The sequence below is a fragment of the Mastigoproctus giganteus genome, chromosome 5 (assembly GCF_048544385.1).
Source record: "Mastigoproctus giganteus isolate SK-2022 chromosome 5, ASM4854438v1, whole genome shotgun sequence".
Classification (NCBI taxonomy): domain Eukaryota; kingdom Metazoa; phylum Arthropoda; class Arachnida; order Uropygi; family Thelyphonidae; genus Mastigoproctus; species Mastigoproctus giganteus.
Genome location: NC_143579.1, coordinates 22,797,300 through 22,815,558, shown reverse-complemented (window position 1 = coordinate 22,815,558; position 18,259 = coordinate 22,797,300). Strand labels below are relative to the sequence as shown.

The following is an 18,259-nucleotide window of genomic DNA, read 5'->3' as shown; positions in this document are numbered from 1 at the left end:
TATCTGTTAATTGTGTGTGTTCTATGGTTGATTAGTCTGTTTTGCTGGACGAAAAACCCCATTGGAGGAAAAGCCTTGCTATCTACGCAATGAGACCAACTAACTCAGCCACCGAGTGAAAAAAGTCCATTAAAGGTTCCTCGCTTCATCGACAGGATTCGAACCCGGGCCTTTTCCACCCGTTGTAGGGAGGCCGAGCCCCATGGATAAAACTAAAAACCAAGGACATACAAGAGACAACGCCCTCGTGGGTAGCACCGTTGATAGATTCGCCGTCCTACCCACACCAGATGTAAACGACCTCAGTTCGAGTCCCATCGATGACGTGAAGAATTTTTATGGGCCTTTTTCACCACGAGTTTCTATTTGCTGTGGCAAATAGAAAATCAACCAAAGAACACACGCAATTTACAGACGGTATACACCGAGCAATATGGCATTATTCGCTAATTCCCATAAAACCCTAGAATCGTCGTTCTCACACTGGAAAAGACCTGAGTTCCAGTCCCGATGATGATGTGAGGAATTCTTTTGGGCCTTTTTCACAATATGGTCTCAGGCGATGGTTGCATGTTTTTTCTCCCGGAAACGATGGTTTCTTCATCCAGCAAACAGAAAATCTACCACAGAATACGCAGTTTACAGACAACATACACAGAGCAATATGGCCTTAGTCACTAATGCTCCTAAAACCCGACTACAATAACAACACCTACTACTACAAGACAACAGAATCGGAGATTGCTAAGGAATAAGTACTACAGGCGATCAGGAAGTCCCACAGTTAGTGAACCCCAGGAATAGATAACATCAACAACTACTGGTACAAGAAGTTCACCTAAACACACATACAACTACCAGAGCAGTTCACCCAGATGATATGTCGCCCAGAGACAATCCCAGCGTTTCTTACTGAAGGAAACACATACCTTCACATACCCGAAGGTTAAGGCGAAAGATGTAAGAAACCCAGCGAAATAGAGACCGATCATTATCATCTCTCTCCCAGTGATGAACAAGATCCTGACCAGCTTCATAACTAGGTAGATATCGGACCACTTGGAGAGCCAGAACATGAGCGAGCAGCAGAAGTGATGCAAGCGGATGAAAAAAGAATTCAAGGAGCAACTAACCATTGGGGTAACAGTTATGGAGTAAGCCTTCAAGAAGAGCCGCAACATGTACACAGCCTATACCACAAGATACGGACAGACTTACCAGTAGGTCTTGTAATGGAGTACCACCATTAAGGTCGAGAACATCACAACCAGGCCAATCCTCATCAAGAGAGGAATCCTTCAGGGAGATGCCTTGAACATACTGTGGTTCTGTCTAGCACTTAACCCGCTGTCCACCATGCTCAACAGCAGCAAGTACGGATATAGCCTTAAAGAAGGAAGGAAGAACCTGTACATCCTCACCCACCTGATGTACATGGATGACATCAAGCTCTACGCGGGAACGGAGAAGCAACTCCAGCAACTACTCAGAATCACCGAATAATTAGCAATAATATTAGGATGGAATCTAGTCTAGACAAATGCAAGACCCACGGATTGCATCGGAGCAAATTAGACAGCCGAAACTATCAGCTGCAGACTTGTAAATAGATCGAAGCCATGACTGGGGAGAGCCTTCAAATACCCGGGGACGTTACAGGCTCAGCAGTTAGAGCACAAGGATATCAAGGCCTGCCTGACCGAAAAATACCATCAGAGACTCAGAAGCGTGCTAAAAACAAAGCTGACCAGAGGAAACACAGTTAAAGCCATAAAGGCATTTTTTTAATGTAAATAATCCAGCAGGTTTTTAATCGCCTTCTACTGTTATCCAAGGAGGTCAGTCAATCCCTTCCCTCTTTCTTTCTGGGCAATGATCAGTCTTTTACTCTACGATCCCTATCTATGACCCAATGGTCCCACTTGATCCCGAAGGAGTACGTTATTACTGGGACTGCGTTATGTCTGTGACCATATTCCTGCCATTCAGCTTTGATTTTAGCATGGTTCTCAGTTTCTGATGATATTTCTCAATCAGACGGGATTGATCCCATTGTGTTCTAACAGGTGAGCCTACATCATCCCTAGATATCTGTAGGTCTCGCTCTCTGTCATGGCTTCAATCTCTTCACCGTTCTTTAGCTGGTAGTTTCGGCCGTTTTAATGTCCTTGGTGCAGTCCATTCGTCTTGCACTTTTCTAGCCCAAATTGCATCCGGACATCAGCGCTGAACTCTTCGGTAATCCTGAGTAGTTCTTGGAGTTGATTCTCGGTTGCGGAATATTGTTTGATGTCACTCATTTACATCAGGTAGGAAAGAGGGCTTATCGGATCTTCCTCCCTCCATTTAGACTATATTCAGACTTGCTATTATTGAGCAAGGTGGACAGTGGATTGAGTGCTTGACAAAACCATAGTGGACACAGGGTATCTTTCTGAAACATTCCACTTCTGATGGAGATCGTCCGGTCGTGACGTTCTGGACATAGATGGTGGTCCCCCATTTTGCCATGCATGGTTGCTTCTAGGAAGTGAGTCGGTATCGGGTTGACTTCGTAAATTTTCATTATTTCTATCAGTCACCTGTGGAGCACGGAGTCAAAGACCTTGCAGTAGCCAGTATAGTAGTGTAGATGTTGTGATGCTTCTTGTAGGAAAAGACCTGAGGAACTTTTATAGGCCTTTTTCGCAAGATGACTGAGTTAATTGGTATCACGCGAAATTAGCATGGTTTTTCCAACCAAAAACTCGGGTCGTTCGTCCAGCAAAAAGAAAGTCGACTACAGAACATGCGCAATTTACAGACAGTATATACGGAGCAACATGGTTTTAGTCGCCGATGCTCCCCAAACCCTACAGCAACAGCTTCATGTAAGCTTGCTTGCCAAGAGGTCTAATATCTTATTAATTATGTCAGAATCTTGTGCACTGTTGGGAGACAGGTGATTAGATCTGTAATTCGCCGGCTTTGTGATGTCTTTGTCTTTAGCCCAGTGTCAGGGTTCCTCGTTATCTTGGTGAACTGCTCCGCAATGTGCCTGTGTGTGCAGCTGAACGTTAAGGATGGTTAAGCTCGCATACAGAGTTTTAACAAGTGGGAGAAGACAGAGGGTGGTAATCAATGGGTGCTGCTCTTCGTGGACTAATGTTATTAGCGGAGTCCCACAGGGTTCGGTGTTAGGTCCACTGTTGTTTTGTATATTTATAAATGATATTGATGAAGGTATATCAGGCTTAATGTCGAAGTTTTCAGATGACACAAAAGTTGGCAGGGTTGTTGACAGTAATGGCAGTGTGCTACTGCAACAGGAGCTAGATAATTTGGGCAGATGGGCTAAGAAGTGGCAACTGAAGTTTAACCTTGACAAATGCAAAGTACTGCATATGGGTACAAGTAACCCTAGAGAAACGTACCAACTGTGTGGTGCTACACTTAACGTGGTAGAAAATGAAAAAGGCCTGGGAGTAATTGTGCAGTCAGATATGAAGTTTTCTGAGCAATGCAGACAGGCTGCCGGGACAGGTCATGGAGTTTTGTCAATGATATATAGGAATTTTGCTAGCAGGGAAAAGGAGGTGATTGTCCCACTGTATAAGGCAATGGTCAGGCCACGCCTTGAGTACTGCGTACAGGTCTGGAGGCATCATTTTAGGAAGGATGTAGATTTACTTGAGCGTGTACAGAGAAGGGCAACAAGATTGGTGAGGGGAATGATGGGATCCTCTTACCAAGAGAGGCTTAAGTTCTGCAAATTGCAGTGGCTGGAGACTAGGCACCTGCGAGGTGATCTGGTTGAGGTGTATAAGGCCTTGAATGGGTTGAGCACGCTGAATTCTGATGGGATCCTTCCACTTGTTCAGATTACGAACCTAAGGGGGCATAAATTCAAATTAAGAAAAGACAGATGTAGATTAGATGTGCGGAAATTTGCGTTTAGCCAGCGGGTGGTTAATTGCTGGAACAAACTTCCATCCGTCGTTTTGGAAGTTGATAGGTTAAATAAATTTAAGGAGGAACTGGACAGGCATTTGGAGGGAATGGTGTGATTTTTTTTTTTTTTTTTTTTGTTGGCTGATGCTGAATAAGCTCATACACTTGCTTTCTTGCATCACATGCCACTACTACTACTACTACGTCTTGTACCAGTAGTCATGGACGCTATGTATTTCTGGCTGAGTTAGCCGGTCTCAGGCGATGGCAGTATTGTTTTTTCTCCCGGAAACTCGAGTTCTTCGTCCAGCAAACATAAAGTCGATTAAAGAACATACGTAATTAACAGAAGAATAAATGTAGTAATATGGTCTTAGTCGCTGATGTTCCTAAAACCATACTACAAGAACAACAACAAAATCGTCTTGTAGGACTGCTCCATAACTGCAGTGTGAAAGGTCAATTGCTCTTTGCATCCATTGCTCATCTGGTTACAATCTTTCTGTTGCTTAGCCCTGGTGTTCTGGCATGCCAGATTTATGATATCTTGTTAGTTATGCAATTGGTCAGGATATTGTGCACGGGTGGGAGACAGGTCATCGGGTCTCTACTTCACAGACTTTTTTTTAATGTCTTTGCCTTAGCTCAGGTAGGCGATTTCTGGGACTCTGGGATTCTGTTAGGGCACCTTATAATCTGGGTGAAGTGCCACAAAATGTGCCTGTGTGTGTGTGTGTGCAGCTGAGCTTCTTGTACCATTAATCGTGGATATTATCTATTCCTGGGTTTCGCAGGTTATGGGTCCTCCTAATGAACTGTTGTAATACTTCTTCCCGAATCTCCCATTCTGTCATCTCTTGTACGTCTTTGGTTTTCTTCCATTTTAGGAGTATCTAGGGGAAACGGCCGTTATGGCTAACTGTGCTGCTCCATAGGTTATCCCAGAACTCCTCGCATGACCTCTGGTCAGGGGATATCTTGCCCTCCTCCTCTTTTCCAGTGTTCTGGCAGAAAGTCTCTGGATTTCTTAAAATATCCGGTTGTCTGATTTCGTCTGGGCGCTCTCCCTGTATCTGCAAAGTGTCTTACTGAGTGCAAGGAGATTCTGCGATTCTACTTGAAGATGTTCAGTTATCCTTCGATTCTCTGATTATGGGTCTCGTGTTTCCTGTGTGTTTGGATTTTGAACCGACTCCTCTGCCTAAAGCTGAATGCGAATGACTAACTTTATCCTGCACCAAACTCGATGCAGTATGTTCAATATTTATACGATTCATCTTCATCTCGGTATGGAGGTGGACCTGTTTAGCTCTGGTTTTAACATCCAGTGGTGGGTGGTTGCTGAATTCGAACTCGAGTCACTGATATTGATGGTCCAGTATCGTAACCACTGGTCTAATCGTGCTCCTCGTGTTATTAAACAATTAACAATTACCACCTGAAACTGTCAGTTTATTAATTCTTGTAGGAGTCACTCCTGGACAGCCATAGGTTTGGAGTATCTTTAATTTATTCGTAACTGACTTAAGCTATTAATCAAAATGTGTTTTACCAAATGGCATTATCTCCATCTACCCTATAATTTTCAAAAAATACCAGCAATTCATTCATAACTTATCGAAAATTTTAACATTTCTTTGATTTCAATCTTTTCTTATCAGTTTTCTTAAAATTTCCAGAATAAAACTAAAATTTATGAAAACGGTAATACTATTCTTATTACGTACAGATTTTAAATAAGGATATTAAAATGCAGGTTCCTTGTACGTACCAATCTTACGGTGGTCATTTCATTGATTGATTTACAAGTCTTTGGTCGTGTTGGTGATAAAAAAAAGAGATAAGTGAACAACATTTGTGGAAGAAAATAGGTTAAAAATCTGTCGCTTAAGACTCCACTTTGGTTGTTCCACACACAGCCTCCATACGACGAGAACGTCCAGAATTAGGGTGATTAATGGAAGACATTATTGAGTCCTTGCTTGAGGCTTCTCGCATGGTGATGACCACTACGGTTGCTCTATTGACCATACCCTTTCCTTGTTTATGGGCTCGCCGTGTTCATTACACTCCTTAATGGCGTTTAGTCCCATTTGTTCTTGACTTGTCCTCTGTCTCCTTCTCTCCATCTTTCTTTCTCTCTCTCTCTCTCTAAGCATCGTGCCTCAGCTGTTCTATATACACGGCACAAACATAATTTCATTAATTGTAAGCCCGAACTTCTCAACTGCAATCTTCGAGTGAATTTTCATTCCTTTGCCATCTCCTGCAAAGCGCCAGAGAAAGGAAAATGAGTTTTCGTAGCCGGCATACCTAAACAGCCCCTGTTAGCGAACGCAGGGAGTTACTCTTTTGCCTTCCCATGCCATTTAATAAAGTTGCAAGCGCTGAGTGAAGCCGTAACTTCGTCAAAGTACCGCGTCTAGCGAGGCACCAGATAACAATCAACATGCTAATTAGATAGCTTCATAAAACAAAGCAACCTTTTAATCTTCGCATCTGAATATTAATAAACGCTTAAAATATGCAATGAAAAGCGAAGGAGAAAAAAACCTTAATAATGCTGTCTTTGGTGGAGTAAATTTAAGCCGGGGCCCCTCCTCTCATTGTGCATTATCTTATCAAACGGGAAATGAGAAAGGACAAGTTTTGCAGCGAACAGAAAAGTGCATGTTCTATTATGGTAGAAAATTAAAGGCAAAAGTTAAACAAAATGTCTCGGATAAAAGCAGCAAAATGCTCAACGTCCAAAAGCAATCTGGTCTGTACAAGAAAGCCGCGCGTCTTATCCGCTTTATGAAAGGAAGAATGGCGAAATAACGCGGAACTCTCATAATTTTTAACAATATGGCCATAATTTCCTTCCCTTTGTGTCGTTAAGGGCAAATGAAGTACTTCTAGGCTTACCTTTCTGTCGAATCGGCTGATCTTGCCGGAACCGTCCACGATTTTATTAAAGTCGGGATGTAGGCGACAAGCAAAAGCGATTATTACACTCATTGTATTTATCTTGTGACGTCAACGTGAAAGGGCGAACTATCCGCGTTGCAATTATTTTACAAGAAGTCGATATAATGTAGGAAAGTACGAAAACTTGTTGGAAATTTGTTCGGTGAAAAGAAATAACAAATGCTCTCTCTTCTAACAATCACTTAAACTTTGAAATATTGTAATCTGCGCGTGTTTTATTACTACGTGCTGTCGCGTTGTTACAGATCAGCGTGTTTCCATAATAAAACAACTTACACTGTTAACATCAACATGATCGAGCGATAAAGCAATCCACATTGTTATATTCCAGCCTGTTTCGAAAGATTGCTGCACGGTAGACGGCCAACAATGAAACAGCCTGCATTGTTACGCATCGCCGAGTTTTAACAATAAATAAACCTACATTGTTATATTCCAACCTGTTTCAGACAGTCCTTGCACGATCGATTTCCAATAATGAAACAGCCTGCATTGTTACGCATCACTGTTTCAGACAATTGTTGTCTGACACCGTAGATCTCTAACAATGTAACAGCCAGCGTTGTTACGCATCACCACTAACAATAATAGAGCAGCAACCAACATTGTTATATTTCAGTCTGCCACAGAAAATTGTTGTACAGTAGATTTCAAACAATGAAACAGCCTGCACTGTTACGCATCACCGAGTTTTAACAATAAAACAACCTGCATTGTTACATCCAACCTTTTCAGACAACTGTTGCATGGTAGATTTCTAACAATGAAACAATAAATCTAACAAAAAATATAATTGTTCTGATCAAAGAGTTTTAACAACAAAGCAACCTACATTGTTATATTCCAGCCTGTTTCAGACAATTGTTCCACGGTATTTTTCTACCAATGAAACAGCCTACATTGTTACATATCACCGAGTTTCAACAATATAGCAACGCGCATTGTTATATTCCAGTCTGTTTCGGACAATTGCTGCACGGTAGATTTCTAACAATGAAACAGCGTGCATTGTTACGCATTACAGAGTTTTTACAATAAAGCAACCCGCATTTTTATATTCCACACTGTTTCCGACAATTGTTGTTTGACACGGTAGATCTATAATAATGAAACAGCCAGTGTTCCTATGCATCACCACCAACAACAATAAAGCAACCTACAGCCTGTCTCAATCGTTGCACAACTGTTAGATTTACAACAATGAAAGAGCCTCCTGCATTGTTACCCATCACTGAGTTTCAACAATATAGCAATGTACATTATTATATTACAGTCTATTTCAGATAATTGTTGCATGGTAGATTTCTAACAATGAAACCGACTACATTGTTACGCATAACCGAGTTTTAACAATAAAGCAAACTAGACTGGCATTTTCAGACAATTGTGTACGGTAAATCTCTAACAATAAAAGAGCTCGCATACAGAGTTTTAACAATAAAGCAACCCACATTGTTATATTCCACAGTGTTTCAGGAAATTGTTGTCTGACACGGTAGATTTCTAACAATGAAACAGCCAACGTTGCTCCGTATCAACAACAATAAAGCAAACTACATTGTTATATTCCAGTCTCAGACATTTAGTGCGCGGTAGATTTCTAACAATGAAACAGCCTGCATTGTTACGCATTACCAAGTTTTTAGCAATAAAACAACCTACATTGTTATTTCCAACCTTTTTCAGACAATTCTTGCACGGTAGATCTCTAACAATGAAACGATAAACAATAAATCTACATTTTAAAATTTCAGCGTTTTAGATGAAAGGTATTACGCAGTTGATTTACAACAATGAGACAACAAATTGTTACGTATTACTGGATTCAACAATAAAACAACCTTATGTTGTTACATTTTTATAATATTTCAAGGAGGTAACGGCCTATATTGTTACACTTCATTGTTTTCAGTAATTCTTCTAACATTGTTGTATTTGTGAAGTTTTCAACAATAAACTGTCTACAGTGTTACATTTCAGGATGTTGCAAATATGTATTATACCTATACCTTATGGATGGTATACAATATATAAATAATTTTTAGACTTCACAATTTGACAATTATAGTCGCATATTAGGGAAGTTTAGATGTGCTTTGTGGTCACCTGCTGATGACACTTTCCAGATTAATTCTGTGGCTGAAATAAAAGATTTACTTCAAAGCGAACTTTTTTTATTGTGTGAACAGTTCCCACACTTTTTTTTCCTTTCATGGATTTACAGGACGATTTCAAAGATTCAATTCTAGCAAAACAGGAAACCATCGTATTTTAGAAGTGGGGGTTTCTTTGTTTCTTCCAGTTCTGCTCATTGATCCTTAAATTAAACACGATGTTTGTCTACCAGTCAAACCATTACGCTTTACTCTCCTAAAAAAAAGTAATAGATTGAGAAGCCCGCATTGACGTAATCTTGTGCTAGACTGCTCTCAAATCCCCCCTGATCCCTTTCATTCCATGCTCCTTCAACTCATTTTTCCAATGTCTTTTTGAACGTGTCGAGCAACAGGGAAAAACAATTAGATAGCTTCCAATGGGTCCCACTGCGAGTGCAGTTTGTTGTAATTTTAGAGTCATGGATCAAACAAACCCAGAAATAGAACTGACTCAATCAAAATTCTCTGAAATAGAAGTTGATGTTTTCTGTTTCATATTCTCTTTCCGAAAAAATGTTTTATATGAAATTCTATTTCATATTCTCATTCTTACAATCCGAAAAAATACAACAAATGTTTTCTGTTCTGTTGCAATGTTTACTACCATTGCATAAGTTGAAAAAAATAAACAGTAGATGCTGCGGGATTCATTCAACTGTTTGCCTTTCGCAGTGATTATTTTTGTGGTGACCAGAAGTGCTTGGGGGTAGTTTCAAGGGATTATTAAATCACATCTGATTTGAAAAAGGGGTGGATAATTGAAGAGTAACAGAGACAGGAGCGTAATTGATGAGCAACTTATTTAAAAACAGTAGCCTCGTGTCATTTGAGGACGCCATGGTGTTATTTTGATTAATCTGCAGCTTTTAGAAAAGATACGCTTTAGGTATTAGTGGAGCGTACTGAAATTGGTTAAATGCTTATTAGGCTATCAACTTTTTCTTCCTGTTCGCTGTCTGGTTAATGAAGCGAAAACACAGTTTTCTCTCCCGTGCTTGTGTGCTAATAAGGATGTATGTGCGCAGGCGCGCGCGCGCGCGGATCTTTTATGAAACGTTATAATTTAGTGGCATACAAAATTAGATGGATTTCTTTTTTCTTTTTCTCGTCCGTTATGCAAAGTAGCCATCTGCCATTGGCTAGACATTGAAAACCACAAAACTTTCCAAGTACAAAATCTCAGGGAGTTGACAGATTTTCAATAACTCATCAAGAAAGCGTGATCTAGTGGGCAAATTGTCCATTGGTTAAATAAACCTCGAAATTTGCATTAGACAGCTTAATATACGTTTTACTTTTCAATCTGAAAGCGAAGAGCCAAGTCCAGAGTCTATATAGCTAGTGACTGCGTCATTGGCCAGCTAGACAATTTGCTGAAGATTTACTTTTTGGTTATATCGCAGTTTATGATTGTTTTCTCTTCGAAAAATGAGGTTTTTCATCCAGCAAAGAGGCGGTATACTTTTGTATCATTAAATTTAGGGAATGCAAGTGTCATTCCAAGTAATTCTCTTTGAGAATTGTAATTCCAATAAAACAATGTCTTAAATTATCTTTAAACAGTCACATAAGGTACAAAGAAATCCAATAGGATAAACGCTAGATATCGGATGCGTTTTTAAAATCAAATAGAGCGAAAGAAAGAAAGTTCGAATATCGGTCCTTACACAGATTTCCGAATAAACGATTGCCAGTCACTGAAAACATCCGAAGCAATACTGGATTTTCTTAGAACTGCATCTTTGGACTGTTTTTCTACTTGTGTAGATAGCGAGGAAGTATTGGGGGATAAAAACAAACACAAAACACCCACGAGCATCCAATCCTAAAACCATTGTTGCACTGGTAGTTCCCGGAGCTTCTGAAGTGTCATTTTGAGTCGAAGGCGAGGCGCGTTTGATGTCAGTCTACAACTCTGTTAATCTGATATGTTGATGGCTGGGGCCATCCATCACTTGCCCAACTGAGGATGGAATTCGTGAGAAAGGCCTCTACTTGAAGGTGCTTCGAAGAATTCAAAATACTTCTTCCTTAGATTTACCTTTTTTATACTAAATTTGGTTTTATTTATTTTGTTTTTTAGAAAATAAGTTCGCTGAAAACTTGCGATAGATTTATATTGCTTCCACAGTCACGGAATAGCTTAACCGCCCACGAAGATATCAAAACACTGGCTTATTATGGATTATCCCTTATGTTTATGGACTTTCTGAATAATCCATTAGAGATGAGTTATCTGAGCACTTATAATCATCGTTGAATAAATTGCTCACTTCTAGAAACCGAATTCAATGCTGTCCATTGATTATTCGGTTCTAGAATTCTATTATAAAGATAAAATCACCATGTCCGTTCATCCGTTCGCATGTAATAGACGGATTCCCAGTGAACGGATTTTCATGAATTTTTTTATTTGGGCCTTTCAAAATATTTGTCGAACCATTCTAAATTTCATTAGAATCGGACAAATGTAAATCAATTATTATTTCTTTTCTCTGTACAAATTGTAAGAAAAAAAAATTATTTATATATATTCTTAATTAATCCATGTTATGTACCTCATACATTGGGACCTTTCTGTAATGTGGGTTTATTAATTAAAAAAATCCCAAATAAAAGAAACCGAATTGAAAGTTATAGCTTAATTATTCGATTGTACTCTGAATTCGCATCAGAGTACCTTCACACTTCGTAAATATAGTTGGTTTTTATTATAGAATTAGGCTTACTACGTTATTGTATCCAGAAATCGCTGTCCTTCTAATCGTATGGAAAAAAGGTGACGTTTGAATCTCGTCTGGAGGAACTTTTGTGGACATTTTTGCACTGTGGCCAAGTTCTTCGGTCTCGGGAATCGCACAGTATTTCATCCAAAAAGAAATAAGGGAGGAAATAGATGTAGACCACTGGGATTGCAGACAGACTATCAATAGTGAATGGCATTCTTTTATGCTTGGAGAAGGATTGAACCCTTCTATCTGCACAACAATCCGAGAAAAACTCTGAAAAGGGAAATGGTTTCGCATCATTAAAACTCACGACCTCACATGCAGCAATGGACCTTCAAATGATTTCACAATTGAAATTTAAGCTTCTCCCCCACCTTCCGATAGTACCGATGTTGCTCCATCTGTCATCTCTTTCGAAATCCTCCATGGTACTCCTGTCATTTGCTTGGAGAGGTCTGTGTTCGAATCTTGTCAAATACCGGAGAAATTGTTTAAGCTCTCGATGGGAGTAGGCTCTCCCTTCGAGTTATTCTGGGTTTCTTAACACACAATACTAAGATCACTTGTATATCTTTTGCAAAATCATGAAAAATATGGTAATTTTCCTGAAAATGCTAATTATTATTATTTTTTCTGTTTTTCTTTCTTCTAGTAAGCAAAGCAAAGATTATCGGAGGGCCAACCCTGTATATTAACAGTGGCAGCACCATAAATCTGACGTGTGTAGTGATGGAAAGCCCAATGCAACCGGACTATATTTTCTGGTACCAAAATGGTAAAGTCATAAATTACGATTCACCACGAGGTATTAGTGTACACACGGAAAATGACGAACGTACAACCAGTAAACTATTAATAAGCAATGCTCAGCCTCGCGATTCAGGAAACTACTCTTGCGTGCCATCAAACGCAGATGCAGCGGACATCGCTGTCCACGTTCTGAATGGTACGTATAAATGCAAATTAGAATATTAACATGCTAATATAATCTACTCAAATCTAGTACAACTTTTAGGACAATAAAATTATATTATGTTTGTTTTAATCTTTGATATAAATGCAATGTCTGAAAAGGTCCAGGATTGATTGCATGAAAATTAGTCTCTCTCTCCCTCTCTTGCTGGTGAACATGTGGACAATTAATGCACTCTTAATGACAAGGAATAGTTGGATATTCTATTCTTCGATATAGAAGCAGCCTACGATAGGATTCAGATCCTGGAACAACACTTTAGGAAAACAGGAAACTAATTCCATGATCTCCTTTCAAGACATGAAATCTAGATTATGAATAACACCTATATCTCGCTTTATTGTATAAATAGAGAGAGTCATCCCTCAAAGTGACGTTCTCTTGGCACTCTTTTTACAGCACCTATGAACCAGTTTCTACCATTCTCTGTGAACATCATCTCTTATCCAGACGACTCAAGAATGCTTTTCTCATTGCAAAACATTTTAATCATTCCTACAGTCTCCGGGTGGTTACACAATTATCAGAAATGGTAGAGAGTTTGGAAGGGTTAAGAATACAGCTGAACCCACCTGAAACAGCTCAAATGGTATTCACTTATAAAAACCTAATATATGCGTCGACCTACACAGAATATCAATCAATAAATTAAGAAACCAGCGTGACTTTGGCGGTTTTTTTGACACAAGCATCTGTCTTTCGCTCAATATTTTGAAACAAGAAAGAAGGAGACCTTGTCTGCCTTTTGGAGATCACGTCAGAAATGTTTTTTGGGATGAAAAATCCAGAGCTCGTCATCCAGTATATTTCCCGGTGTGTATCTCCAGTTGCGCAGTTTGGACCTGTTATCCAGTCGTAAACTCCACAAACACATCTCAGCAACTTTTTGAACATCGAATACTGGCTTTTATGCTAGCAGAGTAAGGCACTCCAAAAACTATTTACCATTTCTAGAGGCATCCTTCATGTCCGCGTCGACTGGACATAATGGAAGCTAATTTTAATCAAAACTAATAATATTATAACTCTGGCTAAACTCGTTGCTGCCATACTAGATTCGCTAGACATCATCATCAATTGTCGCACTTTCGCACAGCAAAAGAATTGGCTATTGACTTCATATTAACTCCTAAAAGATGCGGTTGAAATTTAGCCACCCCAGCATGTGACTAAATTGCGATTGGAAAGAAGGATTAGTAGATGTTAACCTACAGCAAAAGAGGAAAAGGCCTCAAGCGAAGCCAACCTGAGTAGAAAACTACACAGCAGAATTTTGCTCAAGTTCCACTTTACCAAAATTCCAATGTTCTGTCAGAACTTTCAGGGAAGGTTTGACAGAATATTTAGAAACATCAGAAGAATCTATTGAAATCCGAAGCATGGTGTACGTTCTCATCGAAAAAAGGTGAAGGAGCAACTTAGTTTTAGTTGCCTTTTCCAACTTGGCAAAATATTTACATCCGTGTTTTACGACAGATTTGTAGTCAACATAAGGAACCCGGTAGGATGAGGGATCTAAATGGCAGAAGGCTGGTTAAATTCTCCGTAGTGGTAAGATCATCCGCACCTAGTATTAACATGCTCCTTATTTAGGAAAGAATTGCAAAAATCTGGTTCTGATTTTATCATTTGATTCGGGATTGATGTGGCATTTTGAAAACCATACTGATGAATTCTACAAGTGTTTGGTGCCTAGGATCCAAGATCATTTTTAAGAGTTTGTTTAGTTTCTTTATACACTTGCATAGAGCAAAACAAACACCCACTGTAGCCTACCAGGCTTCAGACCCTTAACAAGGGCGGATCCAGCCTTCACCTTTGGGGAAGAGATACAGCGTAGGAATATAAGGGAGATCCAGTCTTCGAGGCAGGCTAACAATCGTCCATCATAGATAATGCTAAAGCTCAATATGCGAAAAAATGCTTTGGAATAACTTTGGGGGATTAAACCTCCATTCTTCCCTCCTTTTCTCCATAATGCTTTGCAATGATGTTCTGAAAGATAAAAAAAAAAAAAAAAACTCTTCCCATTCGCTGTAGCGATCCTTGCACCGTTCGGCAATCTTCTGCTATATGTGCGATCATGGTCAAAGCTTGCGTCAGTTTAAAAAGCCACCAAAGAAGAACAGTTCATCGGAATCCTCTCAGAGGAAGCCAAGCATCAAGTGCTTATCTAACAAAGATCCTCGAAGGTCCTTCGGTGGATATTAAGACTGACCAAAATGGAAATCTCACATGCGTGGTTCGGGGTCGAACGCTAATACGCTACATTAACTGGTAACGAAATAACACGCTCATTCGCTTCACGGTAACAGTGCGATAACGCAAAGAGGGTCGGACACAATTGGAGCATTATTAATAGCGAACGATGAGCCCAGTTGTGGAAACTAATCTTGCTTTGCAATGTCCGCTCAGCCCACAGTTGTTGCAGTCCTCGTGGAATGGTATGTACCCGTCAACAATTTGGGGCTGATGCAAATATTCAGATGAGAATCGCGCGCTATGTCCTCCTTCCACAATCCTTCACGGAGCTGGTCGAATCAATGTTTCCAATTTGTCTTCCTATAAATAAAAGTGCTCCAAAATTGATACCATAAATCTCTCTCTCTCTTCATCTATTTTTCTTTCTTGGTCTGTCTTTTTTTTTTTTTTTTTGCTTTTTTTTATCTGTCGTCCTCTTCTTCCTTTCTTCATCGGTTGAATTTATGTCTTCCTCCCGCTTTCTTTCTTTTTTGCTTTCACTCCCTTTCTTGCCTTCATTGTTTGTTTGTTTTTTTTCTTCCTCTTTCTTTCTGTCTTTCACTCTTTCTCGCCGACACTTTTTTATTTGCCTTTTCTTTCATTTTTCTTTCCATCTTCCATTTTATCTCTTTCTATCTTTGTCTTTTTTTCAAACGTTCTTTTCTTACTGCTCTTTTTTGCGTTCTCACTCCTTTCTTTCACGTTTCATTCTCTCTCTTTCTCTTCTTTTTTCTTTCTTTCTCTTTTATATCTGCTTATCTTACTCTCTGATAAGCTTATTCATGCTAAATATAAAATGGTGGTTTAGTGTTAGTGAGAATACTTTCTTCTTCCTCTTTCTTTCTGTTTTTCACTCACTTTCTCAAAGACCTTTTTATTTATTAATTTTTTTCATTTTTCTTTCCATCTTCCTTTTTTAATTGTTCTCTTGCTCTCTCTCTTTTTGTCGTTTGTTTCTTTCTTTCTCGCTTTTTTCTGTTTTCTTTTTCTCCATCTTTATCTCTTTCTCTCTTCGTCTATTTTCCCCACACGTTCTTACGTTCTTTCTTTTCTTTTGCATTCTCTCTCTCTCTCTCTCTCTCTCTCTCTCTCTCTCTCTCTCTCTCTCTCTCTCTCACCCCGTTTCTTTCTTGCTTTCACATTTCATTTTTTACTAATTCTTTCTTCCTCTCCCTCCCTCTTTCACTCTTGCACTCTTTGTTTGTTTCTCTCTTTCTTTCTGTCTTTCGCTCTCTTGCTCGCAGACTTTTTTCTTAAATTTTTTCCAACTTTTTTTCTGCTTTTTTCTTGCTCTCCCTGTTTGTTTATTTTTATCTTTTTGTTGTTATTTGTTTCCTTCTTTCCCGCTGTTTCTGTCTTTTTGTTTCTCCATCATTATCTCATTCTCTTTTTTCCTCACATATTCTTTCTTATTGCTCTTTTCTTTTGCGTTCTCTCTCTCTCTCTCCTTTCTTTCACATTTTCTTTTCTTTTTTATTCATTCTTTATTTTTTTTCTCTCTCTCTTTTGCTCATCCTCTTTCGCTCTTACCCACCTTGTTTATTTGTTTCTTTCTTTCTCACAGAAGTTTTTTCTTTGCTTTTTCTTCGATTTTTCTTTCCATCTTCCTTTTTTTCGTTTTCTTCTTGCTCTTCTTGTTTCTTTTCTCCCCATTTTTGTCGTTGTTTGTTTCTTTCTTTCTCGCTTTTTCTGTCTTTCTATTTCTCAATCTTTATCTTCTTCTCTATTTGTCTTTTTTTCTCACACGTTCTTTCTTTCTGCTCTTTTTGGCGTTTTCTCTCTCTCTCTCTCTTTCATGTCTGTTTTTCTCACTCTCTGATAAGTTTATTTATGCTAAATATAAAATGGTGGATTAGTGTTACTGACAATAATTTCATAATAATTTCTACTTTAATTTTAGTACAGTTAAGCCGTTGTGTGGCGCTGTGATCTGGAGAGTGTGTAATGGTTTTCTTTATCCAATTACAGGTGAGAATCCTGCAGCAATGCAACATGGCAAACATTCGACTTCGGGCGTATCTGGGCTTCCTTCAGCGTGCAAACTTTTATCTAAAATACTAAGTCTTGTACTTATCTTCTACTCAAAGCGGTGATAGTTCTTCTTCATCTTCCACGGATAAAACTGCTTCAGTGGAGTCGCCTCTGCGAGTGAAAAAAAAAAAAAAAAACGCCATTTTGATGAGCGAAGCAATCAGTGCGTAATGTTTCCATTGGCCAGTAACTGTAACAGTGGCGCCATCTACCGTGCCATGTGAAAACTGCTGGATATTGTCCAGGCAATTGGAGAAGCTTTATTTGGTGCGCAGTGGGTAGGGCTGATGTGCTACAGAAAAAAAACAATAATCCTCAGGAACATTTACTCCCCTGCGAGCTCTTGCTCATGAATATCATATACCTTCCGTCGGATGATTTTGGGCGGAGTTATCTTATTGTAAATGCTACGCTTTTGTGTAACCATTTCTTTGTTTATGTTTTATTTGCATGTGTTTACAACGAAAGGTGCGGGTCTGAGCTTCGAAAGCTTGTCTTATACCTAGTCAAGATGAGTCGCAATGGAGGTGGACTCCAGTCAAGGTGGACTTCAGACATCGTTGGTCCCTAGAAAAATCGAAGGACAAATAACCACCTGGAGTGACGCTTTTAGTTCCAGTTTATATTCAAGCAAAGATTTGAAAACCTGTCAAACTAGCAATTCAAATTAAAACAATACGAACTATTTTTTTTTTTTTTTAACTCGAATACATTATTTTCAAGCTCCACATAATTGTCAGTTTATTATTAATTCTAGAAATGCTAGAAAATATAATTTGGTGTCAACTACGTATTGTGCTTTCGATGCAGTTTTCTTTTAAGCTTTTTAAAATATAATTTTCTTTAAACTAAGCTTTTAAGTGTTCTTAAACTTTTATAAAAAATATGTCCTCTTCTTTTATACGTTATATAGTAATTGAATATGTATCCACTTTGTGCTCCTAATCATTCATTGTAAAATTCATGCTCAATGTAAAATTTTTCAAATGATTTGTTGATAAAAATTATTTATTTAGATCGTTAATTATATAAACAATGTAACCAAGTAAATAATAATAATTCAGTATTTTCATATACTTATTTTTTATTTCATTATTAACCAATATATTTCTGTATAATGATTATACCACTCACTTTATTATATATACTATATTACTTTTATAAAACCAATTAATATATTTTATTGATTGTAATAATAAAAAATAATATATAATTAATTACTACGCTGT

General features: G+C 38.6%; 1 protein-coding gene across 1 annotated transcript in view; it reads left to right on the top strand.

Annotated features, from left to right (window-relative positions):
• LOC150085237 (lachesin-like) overlaps positions 1–17,466 on the top strand; it is a 235,496-nt gene extending 218,030 nt beyond the window's left edge. The window contains exons 4-5 of the mRNA XM_090373107.1: positions 12,438–12,731; positions 16,968–17,466. Coding sequence (XP_090229233.1) covers positions 12,438–12,731; positions 16,968–17,092 — 419 coding nt within the window. The 3' untranslated portion in view covers positions 17,093–17,466. The remainder of the gene's footprint in view (positions 1–12,437; positions 12,732–16,967) is intronic.
• The last annotated feature ends 793 nt before the right edge of the window (positions 17,467–18,259 follow it).